The following is a 19,107-nucleotide window of genomic DNA, read 5'->3' on the forward strand; positions in this document are numbered from 1 at the left end:
TTTTTTTGCTATCCTAATCAACAATGCTGACAGAAATTAAGTGCAGATCAAGATGATGTGCCAGTGAGCATGTCTACATGAGCCATTTACTGTGAGTACTCTGAGCTCCACAGTAAACATTTTGGTGCTTACATGTGCAGAGCTATTCAGTTGGAGTAAACTAATAAACTCTGCAGTAGGGTAGTGCTTGTAAATACAAGTACTATCCTGCTGTGGAGTTTTTTCCTCCAGTTATTACTCTGTAGCAGCTTACGTGTAGATGCTGACCCAGCTGGGTGGGACACAAAGGGACTTCAGTGTGGGGGTTGCCTGCTGGTACCCCTGCACTTGAGCACCCCTGTACCCCAGCCAGCCCCTCTGCAGCAAGTTGAGTTGGGTTGGAGCAGCCCTAGGCTAGCAGGCTGACCCTTGGATCCTGTCAGCTGAGGCTGCTCAGACCTGGCTGTACTTACTGTGATCCCAGGAGCACGTGTAAATGCGGCACCCAGGAGAAACAACTCTGGTGCGATAAGTGCTGGAGTTTATTGCATTACATTAATATGCACATATGGATGTGTCCAGTGTGTTCTAGTTTCATAGTTTCTAGGGTCGGAAGGGACCTAAGCAGATCATCTAGTCCGACCCTCTGCCATGGGCAGGAAAGAGTACTGGGGTTTGAAAGTTCTGCATCATCCAGGAGAGATCTGGAGTAGAGAAGAAAAGAGGGGTGGGGAAAGCTGTATGGAAGGTACAAGAACATATATCCCCATATGTTCACTCCCTGGTCCTTTGTTGTGGTGTAACTGTGGAAATGTAAGATGCTATGTAAATCAGATGATCTCTTCAGATAATGTGTTTAATGATTTTGCTGCTTGCTTTGATTTAATGTATTAACTAGCTGAGGAATTGTAGGGGGAAGCATTTTAAGTGTTGCTCATCCATGCTGTATGTGGTACTACAAAATATTGAAACTGTCTTCCAGTCAGACTTGGTCAGAACTTGTATGACAACACCAAGGAACAGAACTGGTGCAATAAGTAGTAGTGATGTTTTAGTAGTTGGCATACTTGGCTTCAAGTTTAATATTAACTGCTGCCCTAAGATGTCCATAGACAGCTCTGGGATGGGCCTTCTTAGAACCAAGATCTCAATTCCATTTTTGTTCATGAAAGATTCCCTGGCATATTGCCAGAGTAGGAAAGTTAACCCTATGAGTTCTGGCTAAATTCCTACTCTACTTGCATTCTTCCTCTGTAGTTTCATTTACCACATAAAGCCTCTCTCTAGCTTTCACTACCACATTTTTTTCTGTTGGCTGCCCTTTACTGTTCCTCTGTAGCGTTAAATAGCTGCTGTCCACTGCCTGTCCCACATGCTATGCTGGGGGAGTGACATGATTTGCTCGTAACTGATAGATCAGAGAGGTGAATTGTGAGGCTTAATGTTCCTGAGGCACAGTGAAATAATGTATTACGGTGGGACAAAATGCTACTATATTTTTTTTTTTTTTTTTTAAACCCAGGTGACCGGGTCATAGATGTAGGATCAGAGTGGAGAACTTTTAGCAATGACAAAGCAACAAAAGATCCATCTCGAGTTGGAGACACCCAGAATCCTCTCTTGAGCGATGGAGATTTGAGTACAATGATTGGCAAGGTAACGTTTAATATGTTAAATACTGGTGGACATGGTAAACATTTGTATGTCAAGTGTATATGTTGGCCACAAGGAAGCTATGCTGTGGTATCAGTGTACAGTGACATGCAGTTAGAAAAATTGAAATGAGCCAGCATTGAAGAGTCCTTAGGAAGTTGTACTGATTTAGATTTGAAGAATTTACTCTCTCATATTTTGAGTAGGTCAGAAAATAATGAAAATGCAAGCCACACAGTTTTGAGGCATCCAGAATTAAACTCTGCTTGGTTTAAAAACAGGTGGTTTTTTTAAGTGCTTTATCAAGTTGGCATTGATGAGATGAGAAGACAAACATGCATGCAATTATCAGGATTGCTATCAAGCTGTTATTTCATAATAGTATTAAAGGAACCAAACCTGGAATTCTTCTGTGGTTTCTAAGGCTATATCTACATGGTAAATGTCCCATCCCTGGCATTTGTGTCCTGACATGTGATTGGGTGCTCTGAATAGGCTGCTTCTGAAACTGGAAGAGACGTAGCCATGTCTGTGCAGTATTTTGGCCAAGCTAAAATATTACTGAGTGATGAGGCCAGGTTGCATGGCTCCAACTTAATTAGCTTATCAACAAGGTTATGTTGATGTGGCTACATCGCTTCTGGCTTGGATGGCATTTTATCCATAGCAGCACTGTGTACTTGAGTATACAGCTCCTGGAGTGGTAAGTTTAGTGCACAGAAGTATCCTGAAATAAATTAACTGTTTTTGTCCTGGTGTCCTTCAGTGTGACTTTTTTTATTTATTTTTTTTAAAGTAGGTAGTGTACCTTGTAGAAGGATTCTGTGTTAACTGTTTGTGAGGACTCTTCCCTGTTACATGAGGTGATTGCACATTTTGTATTGTAGAACCCCGGATTATGTAACTACTTGTTGAGTTTTGGAACTGTTTTGTTATTTATCCCCCTTCAGGGCAAGTCAACAGCTTTCAGTCACGGTTAGAGTAACTAAGAGTCAAGTTTTCTATTCAAGCTTAGTTTTTGAAAAGCACAACATTTGTAAACAGTCACTTAAACTTGGTGTGTTAATGAGTCTGCCTTGTGACAGACAGGTCAGTGTCAGTCATGAGCAGCTTGATCCACTGTCATGCCTTAATAGACTAGTGTCTGAAGTTCTTCAGAAGATAGGTGACTTGGAAAAGTGTTTTAGTGTCTCTTCAGTGCCCTGAAAATTTGAACAAGATGTTCATAGAAAGATCAGTCTCTTTTTCCTGATTATTTCTGTCTCATCATATGTGGAAACCTGGAGTAATGAGTTAAGTTTGTTGAAGTTCCTGTTCTTATTCAGTCAGCAAGGTAAATTGTGTACCATCTAAAATGAATTACTTGAAGATGCTGGTGTTTAAGAAAAAACTGCCTTTCTAGTCATCATTTGTTGTTTATTCCAAGAACCATTTTATAAAGGTGAAAAGTGTGCTTGGGTTGCTGACGGTTGCTTGGTGAGCTGTGTGTTTGAGTGTGTGTTCTGAGCTGCTGAGAGGGCTGATTGATTGATGTCTGGGTGTGACAAAAGGTCCTAGCAAAGGGGCCTAGTCAGTCCAGGCCCAGGTGAGGTATATAGGAGGAACTCCAAGAGATCAGGGGAGCACCTAACAGGACAATTTTGCAAGCAGGTTGCAGGTCTGGCAGGAGAAATAGCGTGACTGAGGTAAAATGGCACCACGTAGTGGAGATTTGCACCCTCGTCTGCTTGCGGATAGGACTTCCTATGAGAGCTTCATAGTTAGCGTCTCACTGGCCAGGTTCCAGTGGGAGGATCTTGGCTACATGCCAACTTTATGGAAATGGGAGACTCCTTCCTGGCTTGCCATCAGTCATATGGCCACAGGAGCAAGTGAAACTGGGGCATCTAAACCTTAAGCTTTTGGGCTTGGGTCTGCACATAAGATGCCTGCTGAAGGACTTGGAAGTACCTGAAGCCCCAGGTGGGGGGTGGAGGGTGTTTGTTGGTAGTAGGGCCACATCTGGTTCTTGAATAACTCTCAGATTTGGATTTGATTTGGCTGATTTGACTTGGAGCATGAAAACATTTCCTTTATAAAAAAACAAAACAAAAAACAGTTTGCAGGTCAGTTTGCTGCCTGCTTGTTTTGAAGGGAAACTTGTAAAATAAGATCTTTTTCTTCTTTTTTTAATAAGTAATTGAGATGGACTAACCTACATAGGTTTACTTTAAACAGCTAAAACTCAGCAGCTAGACCAATACTTGTTTAACTAGGGTCCCTTGTTGAACTAGAGTCCAGAGTGAGGGGGAATTTGCTAGGGAGTTCATTTGGAAACTCTCTTGCATTCCTTCAATGTAACCTTGCTGAGAGGAAAGAGGTTTGCAGGGAAAAGGATCCCTTCAGGATCAAGGAACAGCAAGCAGGCCAGCTACAGAGGATTTTGCGAGGGGAGGTCTGCTTGCAAAGAGGCAGGAAGTGAGAGGCAGTGGATTAGAAGACCCATGGAGATGGCTGGAGGATGTTGCAGTCCCAGAGCCACTGCCACTTCCAGTTCTTCCTCTGCTTGCACCTGGGAGGTATCTGTCCAGGCAGGATTGCACACTGTCAAGGTCTTAGTTTGGTGCTCTGCAGGCTGTGGCTTGCAGGTTCCTTCCAGTGTCAGTCAGGTGGGGGAGTGCCTGCAATTTGAGCAGTGCCTTCTGGTGGTGTCCCTCTGGGAGAGAGCTGCAGTAGGACATAGCAAGGCTCTGAAGCATTCTCCGCCATGAGGACTTCATTGATTCCATGCTGGAGAGAACCTAGGGTTGTGGAGGAAGGATTGCCAGAGGCAGCGCTAAAAAAGGAAGAGGGCATGGACTCCCAGGAAGGTGGAAGCTTGTGACCTCTGGCAACAAGAAGTCATCCCTACATGCAGTGACTTGCCTGGAGAACAGATTTGGAGTGCTAGCAGCAGAGGGGGAGTGCATTCCATTAGTGGAAGAGGCCAGGCCAGAAATCCCTGAAGTGGAGAGTACTGAGACCACTGCCATGAAGAGGAAGTGGTTGGTGGTGATGGTTAGAGACTCCCTTCTGCAGGGGATGGAGGGATCCATCTGCTGGCCTGACCTGTTTTCCCGGGAATTCTGCTGCTTGCCTGGAGCCCAGGTCTGAGATGCCACGGAAAGGTTACCAAGACTCACCTGACCTTCTGACTACTACTTCATGCTGCTCATCCATGTGTGAGCACCAATGATACTGACAGGGGTGACCCTGAACAGCTCAAGAATGGCTACAGAGCTCTGAGTGCAAAAGTGAAGGGGAAGGGGGCACAGGTGGTGTTCCCCTTGATGTTTTCAGTCAAGGTGAAGAGCCTGGACAGGAGTGGATGCATCTTGTTGATCAGGCATCGGCAACCTGAGGCATGCATACCAAGCATGGCACGTGAGGCCATTTTCCTCAGCATGCATTGGGGCTAGGGGGACAGCAGCTATTTGCAGCTGGCCCCAACTCTGGGTAGCCCCTGCTACCTGGGAGCCCAGGCTGTTCCCAGCAGGGTAGCTGGGATGCTGCAAGCCCTGCTGGGAGCAGCCTGGGCTCTGCGGCCATCAACAGAGCCAGGGCCAGCTGCAGCCAGGAGGCTACAAACAGCTGCTGCCTCCCTGGCCCGGGTGGACGCAATGCCAGAACCTGCTGCGGGGCCGGGGCCAATGTTGGGAGGGTAGCAGCTGTTTTGTAGCCTCCCGGCTACAGCCAGCCCTGGGTCTGGGCAGCTGCTGATAGCCATGGAGCCTAGGCTGCTCCCATGGAAGCCCTGCTGCAAGCAGCCCAGGCTCTGTGGCTGTCAGCAGCTACACAGAACCTGGGCCAGCTGCAAACATCTGCTGCCTTTTGGCCCTGGCCCTGGGCTCCAGGGAGGCAGCACATACCGGCGGTGCTCCCTGCTGTGCTGCCTTTGTCACTTCTGCAAAGCAGCTTTGGAACTCAGTGCAGCAGGGCACAGTTGGGGGGGGGGGAGGGTGCAGAAAGCTGCCAGCTCCCCACTGCCCTGCCACACTTCCTCTGCAGGCGGGGGCAGCAGCAAGGGGCACAACCTTGTGCTGCTGCCCACGCTGTTCCCATGCACACTGGGGAAGTGTGGCAGGGCAGCTGGGAGCAGGCAGCTTTCTGTACCCCCTGCTATGCCCTGCCGCACTGGGTTCTAATGCTGCTTTGCGAAGTGTGAGGGCAGCACAGTAGGGAGCATTGCTGGTATGGGGCTGGGATGGAAATGCAACAGATGTTTGCAGCTGGTCCAGGTTCTGGGTAGCTGCTGACAGCCACAGAGCCTGGGCTGAGGGGCCTGGGTCTTTGGGTAGGGGGCATCCTGTCATATACCCCCTGCTCTCATTTTGTTTTTCTGGCATGCCGGCACTCTGGCACCTTTCAAGGTAGACGTTGTGGGGCTTTTCAGCACTCCGGCCAAAAAACATTGCCTACCCTGTTGTAGATCAATGCATGGCTGTGTAGGTGGTGTTGCCAGCAGGAATTTGGCTTCTTCAACCATGAGATGTTGTTCCAAGAAGGATTGTTAGGAAGAGACAGGATCCATCTGATGAAGAGGGAGAAGAGCATCTTCACAGACAGGCTTGCTAACCTAGTGAGGAGGGCTTTTAAACTAGGTTCCCCGGGGGATGGAGAGCAAAGCCCTGAGCTAAGTGGGGAAATGGGAGACCTGGGGGAAGTGCAAAGAGAAGGGGACAACAGGGGAGGCCTCCTCATCCCTACAGAAAAAGTAGGGAAATTGGCTAGTTATCTTAGGTGTCTGTACACAAATTTATGGAGCCTGGGAAACAAGTAGGAACAATTGGAAGTCCTCACACAGTCAAGGAACTGTGACTTGATTGGGATAACGAAGACTTGGTGGGATTACATGCATGACTGGAGTGCTGTCACAGATAAGTACAGACTGTTCAGGAAAGACAGGCAGAGGAAGAGGAGTTGTGCTATATGTAAAAGAGTTGTATGATTGCTCAGAGCTCTAACGTGAAACTGGAGACAGGCCCGCTGAAAGTCTCTGGGTTAAGGTCACGTGGGAGAGCAACAATGGTGGTGTCGTGGTGGGTGTCTGCTATAGAACATCAGACCAGGAGGATATGGCAGATGAGGCTTGCTTTCTTCAGACAACTTGTGGAAGTTTCCAGATCATAGTTCCTGGTTCTCATGGGGCACTTCAGTCCCCCTGACATGCTGGGAGGTTAATACAGCACATGCAATTCAAGACGTTTTTGGAGAGTGTTGGTGACAGCTTCCTGGTGCAAGTTTTGGAATGACCAACTAGGTAGCTGTGTTCTTGACCTGCTCACAAACAGGTAAGAATTGGTGTGGGATCTGCAGAAGTGTATGGTAACTTGAGCAGTTGTTATCCACAAGGTGATTGAGTTCAGGATCCTGACAAAAGGAAGAAAGAGGAGCAGCAGAGTAAGGACCCTAGACTTGAGAATTTGACTCCCTCAGGGAACTGATGGGCAGAACCCTCTGGGAGGTGCATCTGAGAAGGGAAAGGAGTCCAGAAGAGTTGATTGTATTTTTAAAGACACTTTACTGAGGGTGCAGGAACAAACGATCTTGGTGTGTAGGAAGAATAGCAAATATGGCAGGCAACCAGCTTTACTTATAGAGAACTCTTCAGTGAGCTTAAATACAAAAAGGAAGCTTACAAAAAGCAGAGTCTTGGACAGATGACTAGGGAGGAGTACAAAGATATTTCTTTGGCATGCTGGGATGAAATCAGGAAGGCTAAAGCACAATTGGAGTTGCAGTTGGCAAGGGTTTCTACAAGTTTGTTAGCAACAAGAGGAAGGTCAGGGAAAGTGTGGGTCCCGTACTAAATGGGGGAGGCAGTCTAGTGACAAATAATGAGGAAAAAGCTGAAGTACTTAATGCCTTCTTTACTTCAGTCAATACAGGCAAGGTCAGCCCCCAGACTACTGCACTGGGCAGCACAATTTGGGGAGGAGGTCAGCACCCCTCAGTGGTGAAAGAACAGGTTAGGGACTATATAGAAAAACTATAGGGACTATATAGAAAAGCTGTGTGTACAAGTCCATGGGACTGGAATGCATTGCATATGAGGGTGCTGAGGGAGTTGACTGATGTAATTGCAGAGCCACTAGCCATTATCTTTGAAAACTTGTGGCAATATGGGGAGGTCCTAGATGATTGGAAAAGGGCAAATGTAGCACCTATCTTAAAAAAGGGGGAAGGCAGATCCAGGAAACTACAGCCTTACCTCATTCCCTGGAAAAATCATGGAGCAGGTCCTCAAGGAATCCTTTTCTAAGCACTTGGGGAAGAAATTGATCAGGATCAGTCTGCATGGATTCACCAAGGGCAAGTCATTCCTGACCAACCTGATTGCTTTCTATAATGAGATAACTGGCTCTGTGGATGTAGGGAAAGCAGTGGATGTGATATACCTTGACTTCAGCCAGGTTTTTTATATAGTCTTCCACAGCATTCTAGCAAGCAAGCTAAGGAAGTATGGGTTGGATGAATGGACTGTGAGGTGGATAGAAAGCTGGCTGGATCGTCAGGCTCAACAGGTAGTGATCAATGGCTCTGTCTAGTTGGCAACAGGTATCAAGGGGAGTGCCCCAAGGGTCAGTCCTAGGGCCAGTTTTGTTCAATATCTTCATTAACAATCTGAAAGATGGGCTGGAGTGCGACCTCATCAAGTTCACGGATGATACCAAGCTGCAGAGGAGTTAGGCTAGGGCTAGGATTCAGTGTGACATAGACAAATTGAAGGATTGGGCCAAAAGAAATCTCATGAGGTTCAAGAAGGACAAGTGCAAAGTCCTGCACTTACGATAGTAGACTCCCATGCACTGCTACAGGCTTGGGATCAACTGGCTAAGCAGCAGCTCTGCAGAAAAGACCTAGGGGTTACTGTGGGCAGTAAGTTGGATATGTGTCAACCTTTGTTGCCAAGAAGGCTAACAGCATTAGTTGGGAGTGTTGCCAGCAGACTGAGGGAAGTAATTATTTCTCTGTTCTGCACTGGTGTGGCCATACCTGGAGTACTGTGTCCAGTTTTGGGCCCCCCTCCCAATGCAGAAAGGATGTGGACGAGTTGGAGGGAATCCAGTGGAGAGCATGGTTAATGATTAGGGGCTGGAGCACATGATTTCTGAGGAGAAGCTGGGAGAACTGGGCATAGTCTTCAGAAGAGAAGACTTGAGGGGGGGTTTTGATTGCTGCCTTTAACTACCTGCATGGTGGTTCCAAAGGGGATGGAACTAGACTGTTCTCAGTTGTGGCAGGTGACAGAACACAAGGAGCAATAGTCTAAAGTTGCAGCAAGGGAAGTTGGACTTAGTTTTTCCTAATATTCTTCTCACTAGGAAGGTGGTGAAGCACTGGAATGGGTTGCCTGGACAGGTGGTGGAATCTCCATTCTTGGAGATTTTTAAGGTTCAGCTTAACAGAGCCTTTGGCTGGAATGATCTAGTTGGGGCTGATTCTACTTTGAGCAGGGGGTTGGACTAGATGAGCTCCTGAGGTCTCTTCCAGCTGTAATTTGTTTATGATTCTGAGTTTTATCCTTTTACAGTAAGACCAAGTAGAAGGGTGGTACTAGCAGTAGTAGTGTCTGTAGAACTTGGGTTGAGTGCATTTTATTGTACGGAGCAGAATTATGGGGTGCTGATCCCATAATTCATTCCAAATGATTTTTTTTTCCTATATACGTTTCAAAGTGTCATTCATCTCTACCTAAATCTATGACAGAGGGACACGTGCCTTCTGAAATGGGGCTGCTTAATATAACCACTTTAGCTCAACCAGTAGCACTAAATTACCAGACAAAAAATCAGGTACCCCAAGTACATGTTACAGCCTCCTCTTCTAAATTAAAACATTATTTGTATGGTTAAATAACATTTATTCTGTCCTCCAGACAATTGTTCTAGAAAATGTGCTGACCGTTACTGACCCAGTGTTTCTCCCCTGTTAAAAACAAGATATAAATTTAAGAACTAAAGATACCAGCCTGTAGACATATGCCGGCAGTAAGATTTTCTCAGACTTCTGCTTCTTGAAACGAGTAAAGCATTCTTTTGGTCGACAAACCTATCTATCTGCAGTACAAAAGCACAATGGGAGGCCATTACAAGAACTGCAGTTCACTGTAGTGTAGAGATCTGCAGTTGTTGTGGGCAGGTGGTGTTGGATCCCATATTAAGACAAGATATGTTCTTGTGGGAGGAATTAGATAAATGACTTGAAACACTATTTGTGGTCTTATTCATTCTTTGAAGAAATGCAAGGGAAATGGATCTCTCCGTTAGTGGAAAATTCTAAGTATTGAACTAATGAATAAAAAAGTTTGGCTCTTAACAACTTAGAATTTGTCCTGTACTTTGTAGGTATGTTTGGCTACTTGCACAGAGTAGGGTCCAAATAGAATTGTTTTTAATTTGTTATTTTTCAGCTTTTATATTGCTTCATTTTTATGTTTCATCATATATTATTTAATGTTTAATTTTTTGTTTAAATTAGAATGTGTAAGTTTATTGCAAAAAAAAGATTTTTTTTTCTATTTCTAATAAAAAGTATCATCTCTGAACCAAGAGTTCTAGATTATTGCATGCTTTTACCAGTAGCCACAAATTATGCTATGTTGTATAATAGTATGGTTCTGGGTATGACTATAAACTGTATCCGACTAGAAGGCCTAGTAGGGCAACATTGTGGGTGGGCTAATCATGGTGAGCTAAATTCTATAAAATACCACAAGGTTGCAACCTGCTGAGTAAGGTGAATATAGGGCATCTCAAAGTCATAGCCCCCACTGCCTTGTGTTGAGTAGTGGTTGGGGAAAGGCAAAGGGACATTGCCTTGACAGAAATGCGGCTTCACAGAGGCATTAGGCAGTCAGCCACAGTGCTTATCTGTTGTTCTCTGGCAGAAGCTACAGCCCTCGAGGCACTGAACCTCTGGACTCGGTCTGGCCTTTGGATCGTCTTAGTGGTCTAAAGGCAAGGGGGGGTGATGGGGCTGGGCAGCCTCCAGTCCTCCATGCTCATGCCTAGCCAAAGGTCTTGGTGTGATTATTGTAGGACTCTGTACAAGCAGATTCATCAGGCACTGACTAGACCTTGTAGATGTACATCATGATCCAGAAGACCAACTAAGCTAAGAATAATTTTATTTTTAATTCTACTGAATCATTTTAGTGAAGAGAATAAATGAACTACTACTATAGCTGTGGCTTGTAGTAAGATGATAAAAAAATAAAAATAAATAAAAATTATTCTGCTTTAGTAAAAAGAAAAAAAAAAGAATAGTTTAACTTTTCAAGACATCTCATTTAGACAGGAATGGTGAGACTTACCACTTATGCTTCATAAACTGCTGAGGTACAAGAGGCAAAAAAATGCATGCAGGGAGTTAGCATTTATTATCAGCTAGTGTAACCTTATTTTGTTAGCTTTTCTCCCCCCTGCCCCCACATCTGTCCTTGCATTTTTATTTGTTTTAATTGTATCAGCTTGTCACAAACCTGTTTATAAAACTTAATTTTTCCAAATTGCTGCCTGTCCAGGAAGAGCTAAAACATGATTTACCAGGTTTAGGGTATTATCGTTATATAAACAAATGCATAACGTTGCATGCTGCTTGGTGTTTATAGTGTGGTGTGTATCATATTGTGTAATGGGGGGGGCTTTATATAGGAGAAATCTAGGCATCTGTTCAATAATGTTTTATTAGTTGAGGGTCTAGAAGGCAGTATCTGTGGTGGAGACATTGAGTTAAAGCAACATGGTGGTATCAAAAAGACATTCTTGCATCATTTCTTGATATCCCCTGGATCCTCTGATATTACTGTAGTCCACAATTTGAGGCTGGGTTAAGTAGTGGAGACCATTTGGAATGCTGCTGTATTATGCTATTTACTTCAGTTACGTGTATGTATATAATTGTTCCAACCTAGTGATTTGAATTGGGATAACCAAAAAAAAAAAAAGAAACAACCCTGCAAGGTGTTTATTCATGAAATATTAAAAACAGAATAGCTTATGTTTTATTAACAACAACATTTTACTTTTCAGGGCACAGGTGCAGCGAGTTTTGATGAATTTGGGAATTCAAAGTATCAGAATCGCAGGACTATGAGCAGCTCTGATCGAGCAATGATGAATGCTTTTAAAGAAATTACTAACATGGCAGACAGGATCAACCTCCCCAGAAATATAGTTGTAAGTTCATGTCTCCCTCCTTTAAATTGTTCTGGCATTGACTTAGCATAATATAATGAGCACATGAATTTTTGATATTGCTGCTAATTAAATGGCCTAGAGTTAATTAAATTTAGTCTTCTTGCTTTGAAGGATCGAACAAATAATTTATTCAAGCAAGTGTATGAGCAGAAGAGCCTGAAGGGAAGAAGTAATGATGCCATTGCTTCTGCTTGTCTCTACATAGCCTGTAGACAAGAGGGCGTTCCAAGAACATTTAAAGGTAAGTTTGCAGTTGCACAGATTAAATTCTGTTACCAAATAGACTCATATCTTTAGCCCAGTGTTAGAACAGCATGTTGGTAGTATCTGGAAAGGAGGCTATAATAGAGAAGTGTAGAAAAATGTATCTTAACTTTGGCAATAGTCTTCATTTTATTTCATTGTTTTTAACCACTTGTATCAATTAGGATTTCTCTAGAGTTGCTTCAAGTGATGTCTTAGGAGAATGAATGTTTGGGTTACTGTTTTAAATAGTTCTGAATCCTGGTAGAATTTATAAGATGCTGCCTGACAAAATGATTGTTTGAGTAAATTTGAAGCAAAAAGTTACATGATTGATAAATACTTGTCCTCCCTGTTCTTAGTGGAATTCAACACTAGTTTGTATATACTTAATCTTACTCTTTGTAAGATTGATTTATATGTAATGGTGACTTGTAGAACATCTTGTGTTGCTGAATCTTCAACAGTAACTGTTATTCCAGTGTTATGTAATTTATTCTTAGTCTTTTAGTGGGGTGACTTGCTTTTCTGAACAGTGACTTCTTTCATGAAGAAATGGGAAGGAAGCTGAAAAAGTATGGTCTTAAGTCATTAAGAATATAGCTTGTTTAAAGTAGAAAACACAGTAAGCCTACAGCTTACTTCTCATTTTGTTTGTTTAGAAATATGTGCAGTGTCCAGGATTTCAAAGAAAGAAATAGGCCGGTGTTTTAAGCTTATTTTGAAAGCACTTGAAACCAGTGTTGATTTGATCACAACTGGGGATTTCATGTCAAGATTTTGTTCCAATCTGGGTCTTCCTAAGCAAGTACAAATGGCAGCAACACACATTGCACGTAAAGCTGTGGAACTGGATTTGGTTCCTGGGAGGAGTCCCATTTCTGTGGCAGCTGCAGCTATTTATATGGCATCACAAGCCTCAGCAGAGAAAAGGACACAAAAAGGTAAAGTCTTCCTGTGTTTTCCCATATTTCCTGTTGAAAATAGGAAGAACTCTTCAATACAAAAGTCAGTGCATTGAAATTAGCAGCAGTAAATTGTCACCTTACGGATGTACAATTTGTGCCCAAAGTAACAGGTATTTTTCTCATGATGATGTGAGTTACCTAATCCTTAGCTACGCTCCCATAAACAAACTTCCTTAAGGTTTAAGTATGTAGACAACGTAGTGTTGGTAGTCTGCATTATGGGTTTTAACTTACTACACGTTCATATTTACACATTTATATTCTATCTTTCTATACAAATTTGTGGTTTTATTGTTAGTTATAAACCATTGTGCAGTTAAGGCTTGGCTTGGATACCTGTATCATCTTAGCTGTGCCTTGTTTTCCTCACCTCAAGCCTGTGCGCATTGGGTTGTGAGGGCAGATGGTGCCATGTGGACCCCAGACTGTCCCAAAATACTCAGACATGGAGAAGATGGCTTTAAAGGTGGTGCAGCCCAAGCCACCGCTTGTGGGAGCCAGGAGAATCTGGCCTCTTGTAAGAAGAGCTTAGATTGCAAAATATTTTTGCTTTATAAATACTACTGTGTTCCCAGTTTATGCTGAACTCCTCTCAAGTGTCATAAAAGATGGAGCCTGCTGTGTTGAATGGCTTGGGATATTGGGATTAGGTTATGAAATCTCAATTTACTGTTCAAACCCAATGCAGATCAGAACTTTAAAGAATTATCTGACAGGGGTTTGGTCTACATGGGGTGAGCTGCTGACCTGAAAGCCAGTTCCTAATGGATAAAAGAGCTTTCTGTGGGTTAAAAAAAAAGTTGATCTCCAACTGCCCATCCACTGCCTTTGCCCTTGACCCTTCACTTCACCCTTATCTTTCATCACATTTGCTGTGTTGCCTGTTTATCCTGCTGCCTAAACTCCAATTCTTCTGCGTCTTCAACTCCTCTCTCTCCTTGAGCTCCTAGTTCTGTGGTGCTCACTTTTTTAGACTTATATGGCAATGTAGAAAGCAGCTGCCTCCTAAGAGTAAAAATTGTTTGCTTGTACTCTCAGGTCTTCTCAGTTCTACAGTCCTACCTACATTTCATGTTCAAGTTCAGAATCACCACCTCTGTTTTTAAATCTTGCATAAACTAGTTCCTGCTTATCTCAAAAGCTCAGTTTCCTTCCTCTGCTTGCTTAGCCTTGGCTGTTTCTGTAATCTCATTGTGTGAGTGAGCTTTTTCCTTGCATCTCTTTATTTAAATTCCTTTCAGATCTTAGCTGGGAAATACCTTTTCTTGCCCTTAACTGTATTCTTTTATTAACCATAGCAGTCAAGAACGTTACATAAACCAGTTGGTTCTTTTTTAAATTTCTTTAAAAAAAGAGCCTGCAATGCAGTTGTTAGTCTAAAAAATTGACTCTAATCAAAATGTTCAGCATGTGTCTTTTCCTTTCCTATGACATTTATGTGTTGGATTTAAATCAGCTCAAGTTAAATTAGACATATGTTTCAATGAGATGGCTATTTTGAAGAAAATTTTTCATACATTTATTGGGTCACAAATAGTTGAAAAAAATTTTGCATCCAGTTTTGGAAAAATGAGATAAGCACACCACTACCTGCACAAGCCCTGCTGGCTGTTCCTGGCTTGGCAGCAAGAGAGAAAATAGTAAATTGTGTTTAACCTTGTCCTCTCTGTTTTCCTTAGAGATTGGAGATACTGCTGGGGTTGCTGATGTTACAATCAGGCAGTCTTACAGACTTATCTATCCACGAGCTCCAGATCTTTTCCCAGCTGACTTCAAATTTGATACCCCTGTGGACAAACTACCACAGCTGTAAAATTACTAAGGTTAAGTTTAATTTCTAAAGAACATTTTATGATTTTTTGCCTATATGAAAGGATGTACAAAGTGTTGATACTGAGCCTTCATATTGTGGAACTGGAGAAGGATGTGAAGATCAAACATAACTGCTGGAGCACAGCGCACATTCCAAGGGTAAACAAAATCATGTGTGGCATTTTGTATGTATATATTAGTGAAAGTAAATATTTAATGACTGTTACAACAAGCTTAATTTCATATTGTACTTATTTAGATTTCTTTTGTAGGGATCTAGTAAAATGTATTTTGGAAAATGGAAATGATGTAATTCCCAAATAAACTGTTTTCCAAAAACATGTACCACGTTGCATATTTCACTTCTTTGAGATGGGTATATTCCTTTCAAATGACCTGAACTTGACAATAATTTGTACTAATAATAATTAAATAGTAAAGTTCTTTAAGTACCTTTGCAATGAAACTACCACACTTGCTTTCTTGGCAACTTTTAATCTCTAGTGTAGCTTTAATATTTGTAGTTAGCTGCAATTTACAGTATAGAAGGTTTAACCCAGAGTGCAAACAGTTGGCGAAAAGCAGCTTGAATATTTGCACAACTGCTGCTGAAGGTTTTTTAACATGTTATGAAAAGATTAGTCATATCCTTGGCACATCCTCCTTGCTTCTCATGGATGGCTATTCACCCTGCCTTTGTGAATCTGACTACTACAAAAGATGTTAATTCCAATTTCTCAAATACTTCAACATACAGATTAAAGTGACAGGTCATATTTAAATTTGGATGTCCACCAGCTAAGCTCCTGACACTGCTGCATTCTAAATTAGCACTCAGAATTTGAAATGATACTCCAGGTGCTGAAGAGTTAAAAGCCAGAAGTTTGTTCTCCCTTCCCCCAAACTAATTGCTTCCAAAATGGGATGCCTCTTGACAGTGTCCCTTTGTGTTCAAAGCAGCAAATGTACTTTACCAACAGTCTTCTGGTTTCTGAGCTAATTTTGCATCACAGGTGCAAGATTTACTTTAATTATCAAACTGAACAGCTGAGGGGGTCAGCCTCTGACACATCTGGTCCTAATCCATTCACAGGAGGGCTCTGTGCCCAGTGCTAACATTACTAATTGTCAATAGCCTTGACTGTTTTCTTGCTGCTTTAATTTTAATCCCCTTCTGCCAGTTGAGACCCTCAAAATACAACAGCTTTAAGTTTAGTTTTTTACTCTTCAAAAGCATTGTAATTCTTTACTGCCCACTGAAGTTGACTACTTGTGGCTGTTAAAAGTTCCCATAGCACAGCTGTGAAGGGCATTAGATCCAGTGTCCTCTCCCTGTTTGTGAAAGGCTAGAGGCAGGGCCATGTCATCCTGCCTCTTCCTGGAATTCTGCAAACAGTTCCTGCCCCTCCCTCAATCTACAGAACTGAAGCTTGCATCAGAGAACAGGGTAAATTTTAAAGTTGCAGGGCCCAGGTGGAAAGAGCCTGCTTTCTGTGTAAAGGGCTGCCTTAACTCTACAGGGAAGACAAGGACAAGAAAAAAAAAAAGTGATGGAAGATTTGAAGTTAGACCAAAGCATTTAATGAGAAACTCATTAATATAGCTTCAGTTAATATAAAAACTGAAACTAATCTCTTAGGGATCTGCTACTAGATCTTTAGATATGTATAAACATGTTAAAAAACAACAGCAAAAAAACCCAAAAAACCAACCTTCCCCTTATTGTATGCTTATCTAGCTATAAACTTCAACTCTAAGCATTACCATTTCAGTTCAGCATTTACAAAATTAGCGATAGAATTTTTATGAGTTTTCTGGACCAAGCAACATGTGTCAAGTAGGATAAATATTCTAGTTAGTTTCTATAAATTATCTGGTATGTACTTTATGCACTTTAAACTAGTAGTCTATAGTAGGTGGTTGATTTTAAGGTGGTAAGTATGACATCTCACCAATCATTGCAGCCAATTAGTTTCTGCTGTCTCATAGGTATAGCGAAAAATCATTGCTATAGCAGTAAAATACTTAGATGCAGAATTTAACACTGCTGATTATACATCGTTCTGATGCCTCTATTTAAAAAAGCGTAAGAATAGCATAAAAGCCTTGTTTGGCTAAATTGGTAAGTAATTTTAAAACTTCCTATTTATTCAATAGGATTTAGAATCCCAACTGATTTTAGGGGCTTACATTAAGTAGGCCCTTGTTCTGATGCACAGCTGTCATCCTTTGCTTGTGTGTAAACTAAATATTTTAGCACTTTCTTAAGAGAGTGCTACTATGTCAGATTAAGTTTGTTTAAGCATAACAAAGATGTGAAAGCAGCTTGGCATGAACTGCTGTCCTGCCCATATCTTGATGCTGATTATTTTACATGTTCTCTATGTTTTAAAAACTTTGTACACAAACCAGCAGAGTTAAGGGTGTACGAGATCACTTGTTTTCAAACAAGGCCCCAATCAAGTTGTTCTTTTTACCTTTCTCTTAGGAAAGGGAACATAACTTAGGGTAACTACTGCCTAATTTAACACCCATTTCTTTTTACATCTGGGCTCTCTCAAAACAAGGTTTTGGGTTTTAATGAGTTCAAAAGGCCTACTGCTCCACAAGCTGGATAATAGCAGTGTCAGCTGGCTCTCTAGGATAGGCTGACCTGATGACATCAGGTGTTGTAACATCTTCCCTGATTAGCAAAGTGGAAGAGCCTCTAGATTGTATTGGGAGTGTTAGTGTTGAGTTTTAGACATAGTAAATACAACCTACCTTTAATAGCTCCTGAGGGAAGTCAGGGTTGCAGTAAAGCTCTACTTTGCTATATTTCAAGCACTGAAGTTGGGTTTGGCTTTGCTTAAAACACCCATTTTGTAAGAGGTGTTGATGGTTCTGTACCACACAGCAGTCCCCATTGGTGCTGACAGCATAAAGGGCTGATAGGCTTTTGAATGCAAGGCATCTTTCTTCAGGCTAAGTCAATCCCAACTAAGGAGTTAGTTCAATAAAAGATACTACCCATGTGAATCCTAGGGCTTAGTATAATTGATTAAAGGTGGTGGTGGGGGGAAACCTTCCAGCTCAATGGTAGCAGTTACTTTAGTAGGGAAATAAAAGAAAAGCTAATATTCCTTAAATGGGACAGGCTTTACTACTGAGAAGAGGCCTGAAAGGAAAAATGTATAGAAGAACTTGCTCTAATGACTGAGTTTCTTATTTACTCAGAAGTTTCTCTAAACTCTTAACTAGTTAATTAGAGGTCAAGAAAGCAGGCCTTAGAAGGAGAGGCTGAGAGCCATGGGACTCTTTAGCCTGAAGAAGAAAAGGCTCAGGGGACACTTGGCTTACTTAATTGTATGGAGTTCCATCCTGGTTAGAAGTGGCTCTTAATTGTTAAAAACATGATATGAACCCTGTTCCTCAAACCAGAGGATCAATGCACAAGCACATAACCCAAAATCTTGCGTAAATACCTACTGGGGAGAGATGGGATGTTCAACAAGCTTATCCCTGTTCTGCCCTCAGACTTCTGTCAAGAAAGGTTGTATTTAAGGTTCCCTTTCTCACTCTATGGCCACATCCACATGTGTGGACACTTGGTTCCCCGGGGGACCACATACTGCACAGCAGCACTTGTCTGGATGCAGTTTGTGTTCTGTAAAGGGACTGCTCTTGCAAGAAAGTGACAACTGTGGTTCTATTAGGGGCATGGTGCCTATTAGAAGGGGGAGATTCTCCCTTTCCTTCTGTAGATCAGATGCATCAAACACCAACTACCAAAAACCAGCACACCAAATTCAGTAAGTAAAATTGGATTTGGGACACAAGTTACAAATTTCTATTTAAACTTTAATTTGTGATATTAATGACTGCAAAACACTTAATGACATTGTTAAAAGGCACATTTCATTTTAATGCATAGTGTACCATTCTAAAGTATCCTAATTTCCTTACAAAGTGCTTGAGCAGCCACATACAGATAAAGGTATAGCAAAATATATTTACAATCTAGAGTTTAAAATCTTAATCTGCCTAAAAATATTTTTAAAAAAGCCTACAGGAGAGAAAAATTAGTGCTTTCTTTCAGCTTAACTGTGTGAGCATACCCTTGCCCTCTTTTTTTAGTGATTTACTTAGATTAAAAAAAGATTTCTGTACAAGATACAAGTACAAAAAGGTATTTTTCATGGTGCTTTCTTAAATGCTAAGCACCCTCTTAGATGCTGTATATATATATATAT

The 19,107-nt window shown here is 42.1% G+C and overlaps 1 protein-coding gene across 1 annotated transcript in view; it reads left to right on the forward strand.

Moving 5' to 3' along the window:
- Window positions 1-15,220, forward strand: part of GTF2B (general transcription factor IIB) — a 28,917-nt gene extending 13,697 nt beyond the window's left edge. The window contains exons 3-7 of the mRNA XM_019531145.1: window positions 1,502-1,635; window positions 11,685-11,831; window positions 11,964-12,093; window positions 12,758-13,039; window positions 14,743-15,220. Coding sequence (XP_019386690.1) covers window positions 1,502-1,635; window positions 11,685-11,831; window positions 11,964-12,093; window positions 12,758-13,039; window positions 14,743-14,876 — 827 coding nt within the window. The 3' untranslated portion in view covers window positions 14,877-15,220. The remainder of the gene's footprint in view (window positions 1-1,501; window positions 1,636-11,684; window positions 11,832-11,963; window positions 12,094-12,757; window positions 13,040-14,742) is intronic.
- The last annotated feature ends 3,887 nt before the right edge of the window (window positions 15,221-19,107 follow it).

Source organism: Crocodylus porosus, unplaced genomic scaffold, assembly GCF_001723895.1.
Source record: "Crocodylus porosus isolate Cpor-Errol unplaced genomic scaffold, CroPor_comp1, whole genome shotgun sequence".
Taxonomy (NCBI): Eukaryota; Metazoa; Chordata; order Crocodylia; family Crocodylidae; genus Crocodylus; species Crocodylus porosus.